This window comes from Lithobates pipiens, unplaced genomic scaffold (assembly GCF_037356315.1).
Source record: "Lithobates pipiens isolate NorthernLeopardFrog02 unplaced genomic scaffold, aLitPip1_a1.2 Scaffold_27, whole genome shotgun sequence".
NCBI lineage: Eukaryota > Metazoa > Chordata > Amphibia > Anura > Ranidae > Lithobates > Lithobates pipiens.
This window is the reverse complement of record NW_027507788.1, coordinates 9,556,913-9,579,168: the sequence shown is the minus strand read 5'-3', so window position 1 is coordinate 9,579,168 and position 22,256 is coordinate 9,556,913. Positions and strand designations below refer to the sequence as shown.

The window sequence follows — 22,256 nt, the reverse complement described above, 5'->3', positions numbered from 1 at the left end:
CAGCTGTATTTATACTGAGATTCAATTTACAATTGCAACATCAAATTATATGCCCCGATAATACAGAGCACATTGATGGGGAAAAATAATTAAAAAGTCCCCCCTCGTCAAAATGTCATCTAACAAACATTTGCCTGTCGTGTTAAATTTATTTACTAATTAGGTGACTCAGCCGGGACAGAGGCTTTTGGAGGGCACTGAATGGGCCCATAGTCAGTATAATAGAGGTTGGCATTCTGTCCCCTTCAATAGCCTCTGTCCCGGGTGAGTCTATCGCACGTTCCACTAGATTTTAGTTTGGGGTATCGGAGTAAAGGGGGCTGAATACTCACACTTTTCACATATTTATTTGTAAAAAATTCAGAAAACCAGAGAAGACAAAATGCAGAGGATTAACCCCTTAGGTTCCGCGGTGAGTATAACAAGCGTGCTTTACTACATATACAGACTGTTTTTACTGTTGTGGGTTTAGTGATACTTTTTAGCTCTCTTAGTAGCAACAAAGTCTCTTTAATATCTTTTATAATTTATAAAAAATATACTGTTATACAATTATAAACATGATGAAAGGTGTTTTATTTTTATTTTTTTTTAAGTTTTCAATAATTTTTATTACGTTTTTCAGCAATACAAAATAGAGATTTGGCATTGAAATTAACAGTGCATAGCTTATATATACACACTAAGAAACATACATTGTAATCACGAGCCATCCACCCCTTGTTAACTGGGGTCGGGTATTGGTTTCTTTATTATCAACCTTTATATAGTTTGGAACTTTTTATTATTTTTTTTGTTTATTTTTTTTATTTTTTTGGTGTGTTGTTTTTTTGGGTGTATTTTTTTTTGTGTTTTTGTTTGTTTTCGGTGTGTTTTATTTTTTGTGTTGTTTTTTTGGGTGTTTTTGTTTGTTTTTTTATTTATTTTTTTATTTTGTTTATGTTTTTTTTTTTGGTGATTTTTTTTTTTTTTGGTGTGTTTTTTTGGGTGTATTTTTTTTTTTTGTGTTTTTGTTTGTTTTCGGTGTGTTTTATTTTTTGTGTGGTTTTTTTTGGGTGTTTTTGTTTGTTATTTATTTATTTATTTTTTTGTTTATTTTTTTTATTTTTTTGGTGTGTTGTTTTTTTGGGTGTATTTTTTTTTTTTGTGTTTTTTGTTTGTTTTCGGTGTGTTTTATTTTTTGTGTTGTTTTTATTTTGTGTTTTTTTGTTTGTTTTTTATTTATTTTTTGGGGGGTTTTTTTTGTGTTTTTTTTTTTGTTTGTTTTTTTATTTTTTGGTTTGTTTTTAATTTAATATATTAAAAGTCACTGAAATGACTGCTTAAAAGGCAGAAAGGGGTCACAGAAAACCTCCGCTTTAAAAAAAAAAAAAAAATTTAAATGGCGGTTTTAATTTACGACTACTTTGCTGACTGGGTAAGTGAAGATTCATCGGCTGCGCCCAATATCCGAAAACGCAGAACAAAAAACAAAAAAATTAACAGTGTATAGCTTATATATACACTAAGAAACATACATTGTAATCACGAGCCATCCACCCCTTGTTAACTGGGGCCGGGTATTGGTTTCTTTATTATCAACCTTTATATAGTTTGGAACTTTTTTTATTTATTATTATTATTATTTTTGTTTGTTTTTTTTTTTTTTTTTTGGTGTATTTTTTTTTTTTTTTGTGTTTTTGGTGTGTGTGTGTGTGTGTGTGTGTGTGTGTGTGTGTTTTTTGTGGTGTTTTTTTATTTTATTTTTTGTGTGTGTTTTTGTTTGTTTTTGGTGGGTATTTTATTTTTATTTTTTTTGGTTTGTTTTTAATTTAATATATTAAAAGTCACTGAAATGACTGCTTAAAAGGCAGAAAGGGGTCACAGAAAACCTCCGCTTTAAAAAAAAAAAAAATTTAAATGGTGGTTTTAATTTACGACTACTTTGCTGACTGGGTAAGTGAAGATTCATCGGCTGCGCCCTATATCAGAAAACGCAGAACAAAAAACAAAAAAATTAATAGTGCATAGCTTATATATACACTAAGAAACATACATTGTAATCACGAGCCATCCACCCCTTGTTAACTGGGGCCGGGTATTGGTTTCTTTATTATCAACCTTTATATAGTTTGGAACTTTTTTTATTTCTTATTATTATAATTTTTTTTGTTTGTTTGTTTTTTTTTTTTTTGGTGTATTTTTTTTTTGTGTTTTTGGTGTGTGTGTGTGTGTGTTTTTTTTGTGGTGTTTTTTTATTTTATTTTTTGTGTGTGTTTTTTTGGGTGTATTTTTTTTTTTGTGTTTTTGTTTGTTTTTGGTGTGTTTTATTTTTTGCATTTGGTTTTTTTTTGTGTTTTTTTGTTTGTTTTTTATTTATTTTTTGGGGGGTTTTTTTTGTGTTTTTTTTTTTTGTTTGTTTTTTATTTTTTGGTTTGTTTTTAATTTAATATATTAAAAGTCACTGAAATGACCACTTAAAAGGCAGAAAGGAGTCACAGAAAACCTCCGCTTTAAAAAAAAAAAAAATAAAAAAAAAATTTAAATGGCGGTTTTAATTACGACTACTTTGCTGGCTGGGTAAGTGAAGATTCATCGGCTGCGCCCTATATCAGAAAACGCAGAACAAAAAACAAAAAAAAAAAAATCTCTGAATCCGGTCGCATGAAGACTGGAGGTGGCCAAAGCCGCGGGTGTCGTAGCGCGGATCACACGCCCCACAAGCAGGCTTATTATAGCTGCTCTTAATCAGCATTAGGAAAATGAGGATTTGACACGGAGATCTGGGGCAGACTAGACCGAGGAGCCACCGAGGACACACTCAGGTAATGTGGACCCCCCCAACGCTTCACACCCCCCCCCCAATTACAAGACGCACAGTTTAGTAGCGCATGCATAGGCACAGCGGAGTACATAGATCTAAAAATGAATAATATAAAACATAAACGACAATTATTAGGAATCACACGAGAGTGTCACCGGCAGTCACTTCTAGACGCCTCGATCATCTTACATGTCCGTCTAGAGAGAAGATTTAAGCGTAATTTTTTTTTTTTTTTTTTTTTTAAGTTGTTTATTTTGATTTTGTAACATTGAAACACAAAAAACAACAAAAGAAGGACAGTAATTACAAAAGTGTAAAGTGCACTTAGTAGAACCTTTACATAGTAAAGAGAATGGAACAAGTTTAGCGTAAATTTATATTTTAATAATCTATTCTTATTGCAACATCAAATGATACACCCCGATAATACGGAGAACATCGACGGGGGAAAAATACCCCCCCTCCCCCCCCCCCCCTCAAAATGTCATCAAACAAACCTTTGACTGTCGTGTTGAATTCAGGATCGCCAACATTCTCTCTTTTTTTTTTTTTTTTTTACTCATTTAGCTGCTAGTGGCGTTCGCGCCCCCCCCAAGCTAAACCAACTCGGTAAAGCCCGAGCCCCCGGCTTAAATTTACGCCAGGCTGGCCGAAAAAAAAAAGGACTATTTAACCACTTGCTTACCGGGCGCTTTCACCCCCCTTTTCCTGCCCAGGACAATTTTCAGCTTCTTTCAGCGCTGTCGCACTTTGAATGACAATTGCGCGGCCGCTCGCTACGCTGTACCCAAATGACGGTTTTAGCATTTTTTTTTTTCACACAGATAGAGCTTTCCTTTGGTGTTATTTAATTACTGCTGGGTTTTTAAATTTTTGCTAAAAAAAAAAAAAAATAAAAAAAACCGAAAATTCTGAAAGAAAAAAAAAAAAATCAGTTTTCATAGTTTGTAAGATGAGGCTGCATTGATGGGCATTGATAGGTGCTACTGATGGGCACTGAGAGATGGCACTGATGGGTGGCACTAAAGGGAACTGATAGGTGGCACTGATAGGCAGCACTGAGAGATGGCGCTAAAGGGAACTGATAGGTGGTACTGATAGGCAGCACTGAGAGATGGCACTGATGGGTGGCACTAAAGGGAACTGATAGGTGGCACTGATAGGCAGCACTGAGAGATGGCGCTAAAGGGAACTGATAGGTGGTACTGATAGGCAGCACTGAGAGATGGCACTGATGGGTAGCACTAAAGGGGACTGATAGGTGGCACTGATGGGTACTGATGAGGCTGCACTGATAGGCAGCACTGAGAGATGGCACTAAAGGGAACTGATAGGTGGTACTGATAGGCGGCACTGAGAGATGGCACTGATGGGTGGCACTAAAGGGAACTGATAGGTGGCACTGATAGGCAGCACTGAGAGATGGCACTAAAGGGAACTGATGGGTGGCACGGATAGGCAGCACTGAGAGATAGCACTAAAGGGAACTGATAGGTGGTACTAATGAGGCTGCACTGATAGGCAGCACTGAGAGATGGCAATAAAGGGAACTGATAGGTGGTACTGATAGACGGCACTGAGAGATGGCACTGATGGGTAGCACTAAAGGGAACTGATAGGTGGCACTGATGGGTACTGATGAGGCTGCACTGATAGGCAGCACTGAGAGATGGCACTGATGGGTGGTACTGATGAGGCTGCACTGATAGGAAGCACTAAGAGATGGCACTAAAGGGAACTGATAGGTGGCACTGAGAGATGGCACTGATGGGTGGCACTAAAGGGAACTGATAGGTGGCACTGATGGGTACTAGGCGGCACTGAGAGATGGCACTGATGGGTGGTACTGATGGGTGCAACTGATGGGTACTGAGAGATGGCAGTGATGGGTGGCACTAAAGGGAACTGATAGGTGGCACTGAGAGATGGCACTAAAGGGAACTGATAGGTGGCACTGATTGGCACTGGTAGGTGACACTGATGAGGCACTGTTGGACATTGATTGGCAGTACTGGTGGGCATTGATATATGGCACTGGGCATTGGTATGTGGCACTGTAGGTGGCACTGATGGGCACAGATGAGGCAGCCACGGCTCTCTATGTGAGGGACTGATGTCCCTCTGACAGAAGCCGGTGATTTTTTTCCCCAAACGCTGTCAGCGTGAGGGAAAACCAAGTACTGATCTTCTGTTTGCATCACGTGATCAACTGTCATTGGCTGACAGCTGATCACATGGTAAGGTGCCAGGATCGACCCCTTACTCAGATCTGCGTGGAACCGCAACAAACTACGGTACTAAAAAATCTCCATAGGTGATGCTTTAAAAATGTTTACAGGTTACCTGTGTAGAGTCACAGAGGAGGTCCAGCGCTAGAATTATTGCTCTCACTCTAACCATCGTGGCGATACCCCACATGTGTGGTTTGAACACCGTTTACATATGTGGGCGTGGCTTACGTATGCGTTCGCTTCTGCACGCGAGCTTGGAGGGACGGGGCGCTTGAAAAAAAATGTTTTATTTATTTTTGCACTGTCCCTGAATGTAATAGAAATAAGCATGACAGGCAGTGGCGGCTGGGGGTTAATTTTTTTTTCATGTGCTTCAAAAAAAAAATTAAATCACATCATTGGTGTCAGCAGGAGGCGTAGTGCCCCATCATTGGTGTCAGTGAGAGGAATAGTGCCCCATCATTGGTGTCAGTGAGAGGAATAGTGCCCCATCATTGGTGTCAGTGAGAGGAATAGTGCCCCATCATTGGTTTCAGTTGGAGGTATAGTGCCCCATCATTGGTGTCAGTGAGAGGAATAGTGCCCCACCATTGGTGTCAGTGAGAGGAATAGTGCCCCATCATTGCTGTCAGTGGGAGGAATAGTGCCCCATCATTGGTTTCAGTTGGAGGTATAGTGCCCCATCATTGGTTTCAGTGGGAGGTATAGTGCCCCATCATTGGTTTCAGTTGGAGGTATAGTACCCCATCATTGGTGTCAGTGGGAGGAAAAGTGCCCCATCATTGGTTTCAGTTGGAGGTATAGTGCCCCATCATTGGTTTCAGTGGGAGGTATAGTGCCCCATCATTGGTGTTGGTGGGAGGAATAGTGCCCCATAATTGGTGTCAGTGGGAGGAGTAGTGCCCCATCATTGGTTTCAGTGGGAGGGAATAGTGCCCCATCATTGGTGTTGGTGGGAGGAATAGTGCCCCATCATTGGTGTTGGTGTGAGGAATAGTGCCCCATAATTGGTGTCAGTGGGAGGAGTAGTGCCCCATCATTGGTTTCAGTGGGAGGGAATAGTGCCTCATCATTGGTTTCAGTGGGAGGAATAGTGCCCCATCATTGGTTTCAGTGGGAGGAATAGTGCCCCATCATTGGTGTCGGTGGGAGGAATAGTGCCCCATCATTGGTATCGGTGGGAGGAATAGTGCCCCATCATTGGTGTCGGTGGGAGGAATAGTGCCCCATCATTGGTGTCGGTGGGAGGAATTGTGCTCCATCATTGGCGTCGGTGGGAGGAATAGTGCCCCATTATTGGTGTCAGTGGGAGGAATAGTGCCCCATCATTGGTATCAGTGGGAGGAATAGTGCCCCATCATTGGTGTCGGTGGGAAGAATAGTGCCCCATCATTGGTATCGGTGGGAGGAATAGTGCCCCATCATTGGTGTCGGTGGGAGGAATAGTGCCCCATCATTGGTGTCGGTGGGAGGAATAGTGCCCCATCATTGGTGTCGGTGGGAGGAATTGTGCTCCATCATTGGCGTCGGTGGGAGGAATAGTGCCCCATTATTGGTGTCAGTGGGAGGAATAGTGCCCCATCATTGGTATCAGTGGGAGGAATAGTGCCCCATCATTGGTGTCGGTGGGAAGAATAGTGCCCCATCATTGGTGTCGGTGGGAAGAATAGTGCCCCATCATTGGTGTCGGTGGGAGGAATAGTGCCCCATCATTGGTGTCGGTGGGAGGAATAGTGCCCCATCATTGGTGTCGGTGGGAGGAATAGTGCCCCATCATTGGTGTCGGTGGGAGGAATAGTGCCCCATCATTGGTGTCGGTGGGAGGAATATTGCCCCATTATTGGTGTCATTTGAAGGAATAGTGCCCCATTGTTAATGTCAAGGGAAGGAAAGGTGCCCCGAGGGCCAGATAAAGTCAAGCATAGGGCCACATCTGGCCCTTGGGCCACAGTTTGGAGACCACAGACCTAAACAGAAGAGGATGGATCCCCTTCCATTTTTTTAGCAGACCGTATCAGACCCGGATGTAGGAAGATGTAAACAAACACAAGTCCGTTTACACCCGCCTGTCCATAGGGATGCATGGAGCTTCTGATAAAGTCTGCCTGAAAAACTGACAGGTGGATCTGATGAGATCTCCAGTGTGAAAATGCCTTCAGCTTTATTTTTAAAGGCCATTTCACACCAGAACTCGGTGCAGGAAAGGCCCATTCCGTGCTCCTTTCCAACTCCGCACTCAAAACGCGCTGTCTGTGCAATCTGCTACAAATGCCAGTACATTGCTAACGGTACCCCAAATGCAGATCACAAACGCAGTGCAATTGCAGGCATCAGATCAATCAACCAAACTTCTTATGGGCCCAGGCCATCCTGCCCCTAACCTTAGACTGGACAGAGAAAGGAGAATCAGCACAGTGCTGAAGTCATCTAAGTTTGGGGGCAGGTCCAGGATGACCTGGGCTCATAAGAAGTGGGTTGAATTATACTGGCCATTAGACCAAGGACATTTAGTGGCAGAAAAACAGTCAATGTGCTGATGACAAACTTGATGATGGGAGAGAGCAGAGTGAAAGAGAAACAAGCTCATCACTGTGCTGCTTCTCTATTCCCTGTCCAGTCACAGGCTTTGGATGGATCCAGGATGACCTGGGTTCATAGAAAGTGGGATTAAGAGTATAATGGACCCTGGGGGTGGGGCCTGGGGGGTGGCTGCCCCCAACCTTAGACTGGACAGTGAAAGGAGAAGCAGCACAGTGATGAAGTAATCAAAGTTTGGGGGGCAGGTCCAGGATGACCTTGACTCATAAGAAGTGGGTTGAATTATACTGGTCATGAGACCGAGGACATCTAGTGTCAGATAAACAGTTCATGTGCTGATGAGAAACTTGCTGATAGGAAGAGAGAGCAAAGTGAAAGAGTGATGAGTAGTGATGGACGAACGTTTCGCCCGGCGGTCGTTTCGTGGCGAATTTCCGACATTCGCGGTCCGCACGTTCGAACGCCTTTTTCCGTCGTTCGCCGCGGCGGACTTACGTGTTTAATGTATACAAGAACTTTAACCTTTGGTGACACGTTTATCATGTGATACAGGACAGCCAATTGAGACATGACAGCACATGGACACTTGGACATTCCCCCTAACCTATAAATACACCCGATCCGGTGGCCATTTTACATTCTTTCTTCTGTTACGATAGGGACAGGTTCCTGTGTGGAGTAGGGAGAGATAAACCACTAGCTATTTGGTACACAAAAGTTCTTTTCAGGACTGGTATAGGTGTTAGGTGTTGATAGGTTTGCTGTGCTGCTGATTCTTGCAGCAGCCTGAGTGTCTTTTGTTAGTTTAGAGAAAGGGAAAGGACGGTGTATGCTACAGGGACAGCCAGATTAGTCTTTCATCATCATCATCATCATCATCATCATTAGCTGTTACTATCAAGGTCCACAAAAGAGCTGTTCCAGTAACCACTAATCGTTCTCTTTTTTTGCCAATTTGTATAGGGACAGGAAGGAAGCAGTGTTGTCAGGCAGTGAGGGTAATTTTAAAGACTTGCTGTTATTATTAGTTCCACAAAGGTTCTTTTCAGGACTGGTATCAGTGGTACAGTAATAGGCTTGTACATGTATAATATTCTTTCTTCCAAATATAGAAAGGATATTATACTTGACTGCTGCCCTTCTGCTGCAGTCTGCTAAACATTCACAACTCACTTGTTCCACAAAAGTTCTTATAAGGACTGGTAACTTGGTATAGGGTGCTACGGTACATAGGCTTGAGTGCGGTACAGTCTGCTGTTCTGTAAGGACCGCTATCGGTCCACAATAGATAGGGTTGACGTGCACCACTGCTGACCGCTGCCCTATACTGCAGCAGTCCTTCAGCGGTATAGGGACTGACGTACAGTCTGCTAAACACTAACTAACTAAACACTAACTCACGGTGCTGCTGTCAGTGCTCTGTATTACGGTGCTGCTGTCAGATGCCTCTATCACGGTGCATGTGTCATTCCGGTATGTCACGCTGCTGGTGATCATCTCCTGCACCCTCTTCTTTGCCTACCCTGGTCCCTGACCTTCCCTCTCCTCCATTGCCTTCATTAGCTCCATAGTCCTGAATTGTTAGAACAATTTCCCAAATAAAATAAAAATGCTTGTAGTTATCGATCCCAAATTCACCTCATACATGTATTATGTCATTGTCCAGATGGTGGGACTACGTTTTACCCCCTAATAATTACCACGTGGCCGCAAATTCGACATGAAGGTTTGCAAAGTTCGCCTCCCATTGAAGTCAATGGGGCCCGCGGCGAACGTTCGGTTTCGCGAACGTTTGGGTCCGTTCGCATTTCGCTTTCGCGAAACGTCCCGTCGGAAGTTCGTCCATCACTAGTGATGAGCTCATCACTGTGCTGCTTTTCCTTTCACTGTCCAGTCACAGCCCTGGGGGTGGGTCTGGGATGACGTGGGCTCACAGAAAGTAGGTTGAATTATACTGGACCTGGGGGTGGGTCCAGGGGGCCTGGGGATGGGTCCAGGATGACCTGGGCTCACAGGAAGACTGGACAGTGAAAGGAGAAGCAGCACAGCAATGAAGTCATCTAAGGTTGGGGGCAGGCCCAGGATGACCTGGACTCACAGGAAATGGGTTGGATTATACTGGCCACCAGACCGAGGACATCAAGTGGCAGATAAACAGTTCATGTACTGACAAGAATATTGTTGATAGGAAGAGAGAGCAGAGTGAAAGAGATATGAGCTCATCTCCTTTCACTGTCCAGTCACAGGCTGTGGGTGGATCCAGGATGACCTGGGATCACAGGAAGTGGGTTGAATTATACTGGCCATTAGACCGAGGACATCTAGAGGCAGATAAACAGTTCATGTGCTGCTCTAAGAAATTGACCCAGGTCAAGATTTTTAGCCTATATATGAATTTTGTATTCGCAGACCTGATGACACGGACCGAATACCAGGGTGGCGTTCACACCCCACCGCTTGTCAAGTCGGCTGTCAGCATCAGCATGCCTGGTGTGGCCCCGCAGTCCGAGGGCTCTGAAGCGGATAAAGGTGGGGGCCATGAACCGAACGGCAGGTGTTCCGGCGTGGCCCAGCCTATCAAGCCTCGACAAGTCCTGGCATACCTTCCGCGCCCCCCTACGGACACCAGCCGCTATCATAGCTTTCCACAGAAAGTAAGCAATAAGAGTTGATCATCTTAAACTTGTAGAGAAAGTAGAGATGAGCAAAGTGATTGGCACCTCGTTTCACGCAAAGGCAGACTTACCAGGTTTATGTAGATCCATAGTAGAAGGTTCACGCAAAGGTAGACTTACCAGGTTTATGTAGATCCATAGTAGAAGGTTCACGCAAAGGTAGACTTACCAGGTTTATGTAGATCCAGAGTAGAAGGTTCACGCAAAGGTAGACTTACCAGGTTTATGTAGATCCAGAGTAGAAGGTTCTCGCAAAGGTAGACTTACCAAGTTTATGTAGATCCAGAGTAGAAGGTTCACGCAAAGGTAGACATACCAGGTTTATGTAGATCCAGAGTAGAAGGTTCTCGCAAAGGCAGACTTACCAGGTTTATGTAGATCCAGAGTAGAAGGTTCTCGCAAAGGCAGACTTACCAGGTTTATGTAGATCCAGAGTAGAAGGTTCACGCAAAGGTAGACATACCAGGTTTATGTAGATCCAGAGTAGAAGGTTCACGCAAAGGTAGACTTACCAGGTTTATGTAGATCCAAAGTAGAAGGTTCACGCAAAGGTAGACTTACCAGGTTTATGTAGATCAAGAGTAGAAGGTTCACGCAAAGGCAGACTTACCAGGTTTATGTAGATCCAGAGTAGAAGGTTCACGCAAAGGTAGACTTACCAGGTGTATGTAGATCCAGAGTAGAAGGTTCACGCAAAGGTAGACTTACCAGGTTTATGTAGATCCAGAGTAGAAGGTTCACGCAAAGGTAGACATACCAGGTTTATGTAGATCCAGAGTAGAAGGTTCACGCAAAGGTAGACTTACCAGGTTTATGTAGATCCAGAGTAGAAGGTTCACGCAAAGGTAGACTTACCAGGTGTATGTAGATCCAGAGTAGAAGGTTCACGCAAAGGCAGACTTACCAGGTTTATGTAGATCCAGAGTAGAAGGTTCACGCAAAGGTAGACTTACCAGGTTTATGTAGATCCAGAGTAGAAGGTTCACGCAAAGGTAGACATACCAGGTTTATGTAGATCCAGAGTAGAAGGTTCACGCAAAGGTAGACTTACCAGGTTTATGTAGATCAAGAGTAGAAGGTTCACGCAAAGGTAGACTTACCAGGTTTATGTAGATCAAGAGTAGAAGGTTCACGCAAAGACAGACTTACCAGGTTTATGTAGATCCAGAGTAGAAGGTTCACGCAAAGGTAGACTTACCAGGTGTATGTAGATCCAGAGTAGAAGGTTCACGCAAAGGTAGACTTACCAGGTTTATGTAGATCCAGAGTAGAAGGTTCACGCAAAGGTAGACTTACCAGGTTTATGTAGATCCAGAGTAGAAGGTTCACGCAAAGGTAGACCTACCATTTTTATGTAGATCAAGAGTAGAAGGTTCACGCAAAGGTAGACTTACCAGGTTTATGTAGATCCAGAGTAGAAGTTCACGCAAAGGTAGACTTACCAGGTTTATGTAGATCCAGAGTAGAATAATTTGAGTTTTTTTTTCTTTGATTTTCCTTTCTTGTGATCCTCAAAAAAAAAAGCTCATCTGCCTTTCTGCTTCCACAGCCAGAATGCATGGTGGTCCCAACATATCAAACAGAAACTAAACCAGCTCCTCAACCAATTCCGCTACCTACTCACCCCCTTCTTCCACTTCCCGACATCATGCCTCGCAGTGTCTACAAACGTCATATGAGCACCACAGACATCAACTACCCCTACCCAGCCCGACCTCGCCAAAGTGTCTGCATCTCCTCCGACCTCCCAAAGTACCGCCGCGCTTCCCTAAAAGATGGTGGACTTTTCAATGGACGCTCGTACCCCCGCCATGCCATAAGCGCCCCTGACATCACTCGTGGACCTCGCTACATCAATATGCCACCCCGCGGGGTCTTTTCTGCCCCAGCAACAGGGCCTGATAAGACTCCAAAGCAACGATGCAAACTTATGGAGGCCAGGCTTCATCAAGGCAAGGCCTCCACGCGGAAAGAGCGTCAAAGGTACGTGGCAAAGGACGGAAAATGTCAAGTCAACTTGGGACGCATTGAAGAGAAGGGACGCTTCCTGTCGGACATTTTCACTACCATGGTTGATCTCAAGTACCGCTGGTTCCTCTTTGTGTTCATGATGTGCTACATTGTGACGTGGCTGATCTTTGCCACCATCTACTACCTAGATGCCTTTTGGCGCAACGATTTGCTCCACTTTGAAAATGACGACTGGAACCCGTGCTTTCAGAACATCAACAACTTTATGTCAGCCTTGCTTTTCTCTGTGGAGACCCAGCGTACCATCGGATACGGTTACCGTATGGTGACGGCCAACTGCCAAGAAGGGGTCTACCTGGTCATGGCCCAGTCCATTGTGGGCTCCATGATTGACGCTCTCATGGTAGGCTGCATGTTTGTGAAAATTTCCCGCCCCAAGAAGAGAGCCCAGACCCTGATCTTCAGCCAGAACTGCGTGGTGTGCCCGCGGGATGAGCGTCTCTGCTTGATGTTCCGTATCGGTGACCTGCGAGATAGCCACATGGTGGACGCCAAAATCAGGGCGAAGCTCATTAAGTCACGACAGACATATGAAGGGGAATTTCTTCCCCTGGAACAGTCAGAAATAAACCTTGGCTATGAGACGGGAGAAGATCGGTTATTCTTGGTGGAGCCGCAAGTCATCTGTCACGTGATTGACGAAAACAGCCCCTTTTATGAGATGGGACCACAGGAACTTATGCGAGAGCAGTTTGAGATCATCGTCATTTTGGAAGGAATTGTAGAAGCCACGGGTAAGTAGGCTGTATGTTGGTCAGTTGGTTGCTTTGTTATTGTTACGTATTTCCTAAAGTTAGACTAGAGGCAAAAGTACATTTTAAATGATAAGCCCCATTCTAATTAATGCCTCCATAATATTAATGCCCCATTCCCAGACCCAGGGCTGGACTGGGACCGAAATTTGGCCCTGGACTTCATCCAGACCGGCCCACTTACATCAGAATGTCCCATCAGCACTCCCTTACATCAGAGTGCCCCATCACCAGCCCCCTTACATCAGAGTGTCCCATCACCAGCCCCCTTACATCAGAGTGTCCCATCACCAGCCCCCTTACATCAGAGTGTCCCATCACCAGCCCCCTTACATCAGAGTGTCCCATCACCAGCCCCCTTACATCAGAGTGTCCCATCACCAGCCCCCTTACATCAGAGTGTCCCATCACCAGCCCCCTTACATCAGAGTGTCCCATCACCAGCCCCTTTACATCAGAGTGTCCCATCACCAGCCCCCTTACATCAGAGTGTCCCATCACCAGCCCCCTTACATCAGAGTGTCCCATCACCAGCCCCCTTACATCAGAGTGTCCCATCACCAGCCCCCTTACATCACAGTGGCCCACTGAGCCATCGGCCCACCGGGAAACTCCCGGTAGTCCCGATGGCCAGTACATGCCTGCCCAGACCCTGGCAATGTGCACTACAAAATTTAGCGGGTGAATCAGTTCCATGAAGCCAAGATTAAGCTGTCTAGATAACTCGAAACTTTAGCAGGGTCAGTTATGCTATATGACCAGTATAATGGAACCACCTCAAAATGCTGGAGTTCAGGTGTTTCCAATGACTGGTACCGTTGCCCTTCTATTCTTGTGTTACCAGTTTGGTGAAGACCCTTTTGTGTGCCAGAATGACGGTGTCCCTGTGTACAAAGTACAAAGCCAGCCATAAAGACATGGGGTGACCAGTCTGTTGGGGAGGAGCTTGAGAGTCCTGCACAGAGCCCTGACCTCAACCCTACTGAACACCTTTTAGATGGATTGGAACACCGATGGTGAGCCAGGTCTTCTCCTCCAACATCAGTACCTAACTTCACAAAAAAATCGCACCCCCCAGTCTTACCTGTCAATCAGCGAGTGTCTCTCCTCTCAATGGGACACTTGCCGAATGACAGGTACACATGGGGCGGAGTCAACTGGTAATACCACCGGTCAACCCCACCCCCAAGTTTGCCTGTCATTCAGCGAGTGGGCTGGTTGGGATGGTTGTGTTCGGCGGGCGGTGTCGACGGTCATTGTGATTGAGGTTGGATCTACCTCGGGGGATATTTTTTTTGGGGGGGGATTAATAAAGGTCTTGCCAAAAAACTGTCAATGTGTTTTTTTTTTTAATTACTTTTAACACTTTTTTTTGGTGAATAAGTAGGTGTGTTATGTACCCCATACTCATTCACATAGTAGGGGGGGAGATCTGGGGGTCCCCTTGTTAAATGGGGCTTCCAGATTCTGATAAGTTAATCCCCCCCACCCCGCACCCCCACCAGGCAAAGGTTGTGGGGAAGAGGCCTTTGTCCTCATCAACATCGGTACAAGGTGCTCTGGGGGGGGGGCTTTGAGGGCTTGTGGCCTGGTATGGTTGAGGAGGGGGGGGTGCTCGCTCATCCTCCCCTTTTTCTGGCCACCATAGTAGGGAGCATTCTTCCTACTGACCACCACTGTAGGAAAAGCATTCTTCCCACTGATCAGCACTGTAGGAAAAGCATTCTTCCCACTGATCACCAATGTAGGAGGACCATTCTTTCTACTGACCACCAATGTAGGAGGGGCATTCTTCCCACTGATCACCACTGTAGGAAAAGCATTCTTCCCACTGATCACCAATGTAGGAGGACCATTCTTTCTACTGACCACCAATGTAGGAGGGGCATTCTTCCCACTGACCACCACTGTAGGAGGACCATTCTTTCTACTGACCACCAATGTAGGAGGGGCATTCTTCCCACTGACCACCACTGTAGGAGGACCATTCTTACCACTGACTATCAATGTTAGGAGCATTCTTCCCTCTGACCACCACAGTAGGAGGACCATTCTTCCCACTGATCGCCAATGTAGGAGGACCATTCTTCCCACTGATCGCCAATGTAGGAGGACCATTCTTCCCACTGATCGCCAATGTAGGAGGACCATTCTTCCCACTGATCGCCAATGTAGGAGGACCATTCTTCCCACTGATCGCCAATGCAGGAGGACCATTCTTCCCACTGATCGCCAATGTAGGAGGGGCATTCTTCCCACTGACCACCACTGTAGGAGGATCATTCTTCCCACTGATCACCACTGTAGGAGGACCATTCTTACCACTGACCACCAATGTTAGGAGCATTCTTCCCTCTGACCACTACTGTAGGAGGACCATTCTAACCACTGATCACCACTGTAGGAGGACCATTCTTACCACTGATCACCACTGTAGGAGGACCATTCTTACCACTGATCACCACTGTAGGAGGACCATTCTTCCCACTGATCGCCAATGTAAGAGGACCATTCTTCCCACTGATCGCCAATGTAGGAGGACCATTCTTCCCACTGACCATCATTGAAAGAAGCATTCTTCCCACTGATCACCACTGTAGGAGGAGCATTCCTTCAATTGACCACCAATATAATGGACATTCTTCCCTCTTACCCTGATTAACCAATTTTAGCTGGGGTTCCCAAAGACCTGGAAATTATTTAAAGGGTACCTCTGGGGTAAAATGGTTGCGAAAGGCCGGTTCAGTCATACACTTAGTGCATGTGTTTTTCTTAAACGATCAAATTTCAGGGCGCAATGTAGGGACACAAAGGATTCTACATATTTACTAAAGAGCTACAGAGCAGAACCTAAAGAGTACAAGTCAAGAACAGTCAATATTTTAAAAAACAAGAGATTATCTTTAAATCACCCAGCATCCCTTGGGTAAATTTTGGACTATCTCTATCAGAGCTGCATCATTACTCATCTCTTTTATTTCAGGTATGACCTGCCAGGCCAAAAGCTCTTACTTGGAGAACGAAATCATCTGGGGTCACCGCTTCGAGCCCTGCATGACCCTGGAGGAGGGCGCCTTCCGGGTGGACTACAAACGCTTCCACAAGACCTTTGAGGTCCAGCTGCCACGCTGCAGCGCCAAGGAGATGGAGGAAATGAGGGATCTGGAGGGTTCGGAGTTCAGCTTCTACTGGGAGAATGGAGACTTCTACACGGGGCGCCGGAACACCATGACGGATAGGGGTGAGGAGGAGGAGGAGGAGGAGGAGGAGGAGAGGCGGACTCAAGGAGAGGGCTTTTCAGATCGCACTAGGAGGCTGATTGGAAACATCGATGAAGAACGCAGTGCGGACTTTAATGGCAGCGACTACAACCTCTGAGCGTGACGGAAAAATGTGGATGGGTATAGGCAGGACACAAGCTGAAGACCAACTCAAGCCAGCACTGGTATTTCGGTTTAGTGTGGTTGCTGACTAGTTCAACTCGGTGTTAATTTTGGCAGCAAATTTCGATTCAGTCTTAGTCTTAGGGCTAAAATGCCATTTTAGTTTTTACAGCAGTCCCATTTTAGTCTTCTGCAATTGTTTTAGTTTTAGTCGTATTTAAGTCGACTAAATCTCCAGGACATTTTAGTCAACTAAAATGATTTTAGTCGACTAAAACTAATTTTTACGAAAAACAAGCTCTGGACTGCAGCACTCTTCATAAGACCACTTTCTTTTATTGGGAAATCACATCACAGCGAAAAACACAGCGAACAAGGAAAAACTGCTGACGTTTTGCACTAGCTGTAGTGCTTAATCCTAGTGGCTAGGATTAAGCACTACAGCTAGTGCGAAACGTCAGCAATTTTTCCTTGTTCGCTGTGTTTGTTGAGCTGTGATGTGATTTCCCAATAAAAGAAAGTGGTCTTATGAAGAGTGCGGCAGTCCAGAGCTTGTTTTTCGTCTGTTGCTACTGGTAATAGCCGGCACCTGTGGCTTCCCATCCGAAGAGACAGTTTACAGCCTGTATGTGTGCTCCAGGAGCGGTGAGATCCCTTCTCCCTCATAAAACTCATTTTAGTCATCTAAAATCTAATGGGTGTAGTTAAATTGTAATGCATTATTTAAGCATTTCTCTACAAATTTCCAAACTCATTATATACTGCTGGAGTGAAAAATGTTAATATTTATGGTATTGAGTTATGATCATGAACTACAGACCGGTGTTAATTTTGACGTCAAATTTCAATTTAGTTTTAGTCTTAGTCTTGACTGAAATGGCATTTTAGTTTTAGTCCTATTTTAGTCTTTTGACTAAAATGCCATTTTAGTCTTAGTCCTATTATAGTCGACTAAAATGGTATGAAGTTAGACGACTAAAATGTTTTTAGTCCGGTTTTAGTCTACGAAATTAACACTGGTTCAACTATAGGCTGACTTCTTAGATATACGGAGGACACCCAAAATTCTTTTTCTACCAGACAAAAGTCAATCAATGATGTTATCTTCCTATGAAGAGATTTCTGCATACATGAACTAATATTTAAGGTCTCCAAAGTGATCCCATTATTATGGGCTTGTGGAATAGCTGGAGACTAAAACATTTTCAGGGTGGGGGGGGGGGGGGGGTCTCATCGCCAGAGACAGGAGTCACCACACCAAGAGATCCACCATTTGGGTGACCACCCAAAACGGAGGATTTAGCATTGGTTGGAGTTTTCGTAATGCATGTAAAGCCAAAACTTTTTCTTTTTTAATGGAGTATATACTAGTCAGAACCCCTGCCAGGTTTTTATTGCTATGTCCCTGCTGGGCTGACTCGCTTTTCTCTTTTTGTCCCATGACCACTGTCGCTGAAAGTGATGGGAAATCCAAAATTCTAGAGTTTTCACTGGAATAAGACAAAAGGGGAAATTGTCCAAAGGGGACATTCCATATGTTCCTGTGACAACTGAGAGGGATTTCTCTTTACTTCCTATTCATTCTCTGTGACAGGAAGTGAATGGACATTGTGCAGAAGGGACAGACAAAAAAAAACCTCGGATTCTTTGCCACCACCTACTCTATCCAGTTTTGGCTTTACATACATCCTAAAGCAGGTCTTCCATGGCAAATAGAAGGTCCACTTTTTTGCCATCCCCCCCACACAAGTAGCTTTAAAGTGGCCATTTGAAAACAAACTGTTTAAACCCCCCTCCCCCCCAAAAAAGAAATGAACACTTACCTACCTTGGCTTGGGTGGAGTCCTCATGAGTTTGATACCCTGCAAAAACGCCCTTGCAATAGGCTAGATCAGTGGTCTCCAAAGTGTGGCCCAAAGGCCAAATGGTTTTCTTTATCTGGCCCATGGGACATTATTCCTCCAACTGACACCAACAATGGGGGCATCATTTTTGCCACTGGCGCCAACTATGGAGGACTATTCCTCCCACTGACGCCAACATTGGAAGACTATTCCTCCTACTGACACCAATGGGGAGGTACAATTCCTCCCATTGACACCAAGGATGCGGCACTATTCCTCCCACTGATACGAATGATGGGGCACTATTCCTCCTACTGACACCAAGGATGGGCAACCTTGAACCCACAGACACCAATGGTGAGGTACAATTCCTGCCACTGACACCAATGATGGGGCACTATTCATCCCACTGATACCAAGGATGGGACACTATTCCGTGCACTGACACCAATGATGGGGCAATATTCCTCGCACTAACACCAATGGTGAGGTACAATTCCTGCCACTGACACCAAGGATGGGGTGCTATTCCTCCCGCTGACACCAATGATGGGGCACTATTCCACCCACTGACACCAATGATGGGCAACCTTCAACCCAATGACACCAATGGTGAGGTACAATTCCTCCCACTGACACCAAGGATGGGGCAATATTTCTCCCAATAACACTAATGATGGGGCACTATTCCTCCTACTATTACCAAAGATAGGGCACTATTCCTCCCACTGACACCAATGATGGGGCACTATTCCTCCCACTGACACCAATGATGGGGCACTATTCCTCCCACTGATACCAATGATGTGGCACTATTCCTCCCACTGATACCAATGATGGGGCACTATTCCTCCCACTGATACCAATGATGGGGCACTATTCCTCCCACTGACACCAATGATGGGGCACTATTCCTCCCACTGACACCAATGATGGGGGAATATTGCACCCACTGATACCAATGATGGGCATCCTTCAACCCACTGACACCAATGATGGGGCACTATTCCTCCCACTGACACCAGGGATGGGGCACTGTTTACTCCCGCTGACACAAGGACATTTTTTTACTCCCACTCTCCACAGTCCGGCCCCCCTAAAATCTGAGGGATAGTAAACTGGCCCTTTGTTTAGAAAGCTTGAAGACCCCTGGGCTAGATTGAACTCTTGCAGGAGTTCGTTCTGGACGGTGTCACCTGCTCCTCCTGGAAGACGGGGGTCAAGGTATGTATTTTTTTAAAAAAAATTTTTAGGAGTGGCTTTTGAAAGCCAGCAGTGTTGTGGGTAGGGTGGCAAATAAAAGCTGACCATCCACTAACCATGGAAGGTCCACATCAACCATCTATGGAGGAACTCCGAGTCCTCACATGTCCTACTGGCCTCCGACGGGAAGGACTTGCAGTTCCTCCGCAGGTTGAGAATGACCCAGGAGGTCAACAAGTGTAAATATTAATAGGATGAGATGCAGTACAGCTTAGAGTTTAGTACTTCGAGGGGCAGTCCGCCCATCGCTCCCTATATACAGCAAGGCAACGAACGTCCCATCTGCATTTTTGTACGGACTGTCAGTACATTCCTGGACTGCTGGAAACACTAATAGGCAATAACCATGACGGAGTTGGTGCTAAATTCACAATGTTCTGTGACTTTACAACTTTGCATTAATAAATTCCTGACAATATACAGCCGCTGTCTGATTTCTCAGAAAAGCTTCACCTTTTATCATTGGGCTCCAGTCCTAGGCTGGGATGATGGCCTCAGTCTGCTGCAGTCAGGAGGAAGCATTTCCTCAGTCTCTCCCCCTCCCCCGCAGATTTTACATTGCAACTTTTTATTAAGTCACAAGGAGGGGGGGGGGGGGGGATGGGGGGTTGATTTACTGAAATTGGAAAGTGCAAGATCTGATGCAGCTCTGCATAGAAACCTTTTTGTTGTCAAAGCTTATTTGAAACAGCGCAGCACAGTGGTGTAGTGGTTAGCACTCTCGCCTAGCAGTAAGTAGGGTCGCTGCTTCAAATCCCAACCACGACACTACCTGCCTGGAGTTTGCATGTTCTCCCTGTGCCTGCGTGGGTTTCCTCCGGGTACTCCGGTTTCCTCCCACACTCCAAAGACATGCAGGTAGGCAAATTGGCTTCTGTCCAAAATTAGCCCCTAGTATATGAATGGGGACCTTGGATTGTGGGCTCCTTGAGGGTAGGGACCAATGTGAGTGTGCAATGTACAAGGATAGGGACAATTGTCACTCAGGTTGAACTGGATGGACTGGTGTCTTTATTCAACCTTACTAACTATGAAACAAGCTGAAGTTAGAAGCTGATTGGTCGCCATGGACAGATGCACCAGATTTTGCACTCTCCAGTTTTAGTAAATCAAACCCCATTGTGAGAGGCTGATCCGTGTCAGGCATTTGTGAACACAACTACATACGCTTGCTGTAGATCGATGTGAGATCAGTCTGGGGGTATCAGAGCTTTATATATCATCATAACAATAATATTATTATTATATATGATTAAATAAAATGATTCATTAAAATAAATATTATTATATATGATTGAGATATTTACTAGCAAGGGGGACCTAATAAAGTGGCTGGAGAGTGTGTATGTATATATATATATATATATATAGCACTGACCCCCAAAGGAGCTGCTGGTTTTATTGGGCTTACCGTTACCTTCTTGACGTCTAGGGGTTTCCCGAGGTAGATGGCCCAAAGAATTGTAGAAACTGACACTGGATACACTTTTTAGGATATTTATTTGAAAAGGTAGACAAAACAGCTTCTCAATGAAGGGTAGAGGGTTTAGGTAAGAAGTTCTGGTACTCTTGGAACTGAAAATCATAGGAAGTCTCTCACTATATCAGGGATCTGCAATTAGCGGACCTCCAGCTGTTGCGAAACTACAAGTCCCATCATGCCTCTGCCTCTGGGTGTCATGTTTGTGCCTGTCGGTCTTGCTATGCCTCATGGGACTTTTAGCGGACCTCCAGATGTTGCAGGACTACAAGTCCCATGAGGCATAGCAAGACTGACAGCCACAAACATGACACCCAGAGGCAGAGGCATGATGGGACTTGTAGTTTCGCAACAGCTGGAGGTCCGCTAATTGCATATCCCTGCACTATAGCAATCCAGAGAATTACCGCTCACAACTGGATTCTCACAGCTACTGGATAGACCTCCTGTCACTAGGCCTAGCAGCCGATAGAGCAGGGATATGCAATTAGCGGACCTCCAGCTGTTGCAGAACTACAAGTCCCATGAGGCATAGCAAGACTGACAGCCACAAGCATGACATCCAGAGGCCGAACCATGATGGGACTTGTAGTTTCGCAACAGCTGGAGGTCCACTAATTGCCTATCCCTGCGATAGAGTGTTTAAGTAAAGTCTCGTCTCTGTCACAGACTTTTATGTAACTGAGGGACGTAGGTAAATTTAGAGGGCCCTCATACGGTACCAGCATCTCGCAGCCGGTCCGGCGATACCGTACGAGTGTAGATTCGCTTAGTGTCCTTCAACTGAGCCACCAGGCTCCTTCTGAGAAGCCAGCCTCATGAGCGGCCTTCTCCCGAAGAGTCCTCCCCTGGGTGCTTCTACAGTTGCTGGGCCTCTCCACAGATGAGACCGGATCACCTTGGAATCCTCCTTCCAGTTACTTTGCCTCAGGCCAGCCAACCCCTGAGACTCTAAATTGGGTGTATCCGCACCCCAGGCCATGAGGGTCACGGGGGGCTGGTCAGGAGGACCAGGACCAAGCAGACAGAAAAGATCTTCTGGACCGGAACCCAGAAGCACGTGATGTCAGTGCCTTAAATACCCTCTCCCAGAATGCACAGCAGGATGACACTCCCACTGGGCTGGTTCCAGAGAGAGAACTGGCACTCAATACACCCAGCTGAACTGCGTTCTCACACTTGCCAGCAGTGACAGCGACACCTGTGGTCAAAGAGGACCCAGTGCAATCCACATAGACTGGTACTGAAACCATAAA

The 22,256-nt window shown here is 45.3% G+C and overlaps 1 protein-coding gene across 1 annotated transcript; it reads left to right on the top strand.

Annotated features, from left to right (window-relative positions):
* Positions 1-11,802: 11,802 nt before the first annotated feature.
* On the top strand, positions 11,803-16,728 carry LOC143933486 (G protein-activated inward rectifier potassium channel 3-like). The gene is made up of 2 exons (XM_077456392.1): positions 11,803-13,012; positions 16,014-16,728. The coding sequence occupies exons 1-2, from the start codon at positions 11,806-11,808 to the stop codon at positions 16,406-16,408; spliced, it is 1,602 nt and encodes a 533-aa protein (XP_077312518.1). The 5' UTR covers positions 11,803-11,805; the 3' UTR covers positions 16,409-16,728.
* Positions 16,729-22,256: the final 5,528 nt, after the last annotated feature.

Bases quoted from the DNA above. Each gene is read 5' to 3' on its own strand.
- LOC143933486 (XM_077456392.1), top strand. From the start codon at position 11,806: ATGGTGGTCCCAACATATCAAACAGAAACTAAACCAGCTCCTCAACCA. The intron at 13,013-16,013 runs GTAAGTAGGCTG...CTTTTATTTCAG, and splicing joins AGGAATTGTAGAAGCCACGG to GTATGACCTGCCAGGCCAAA.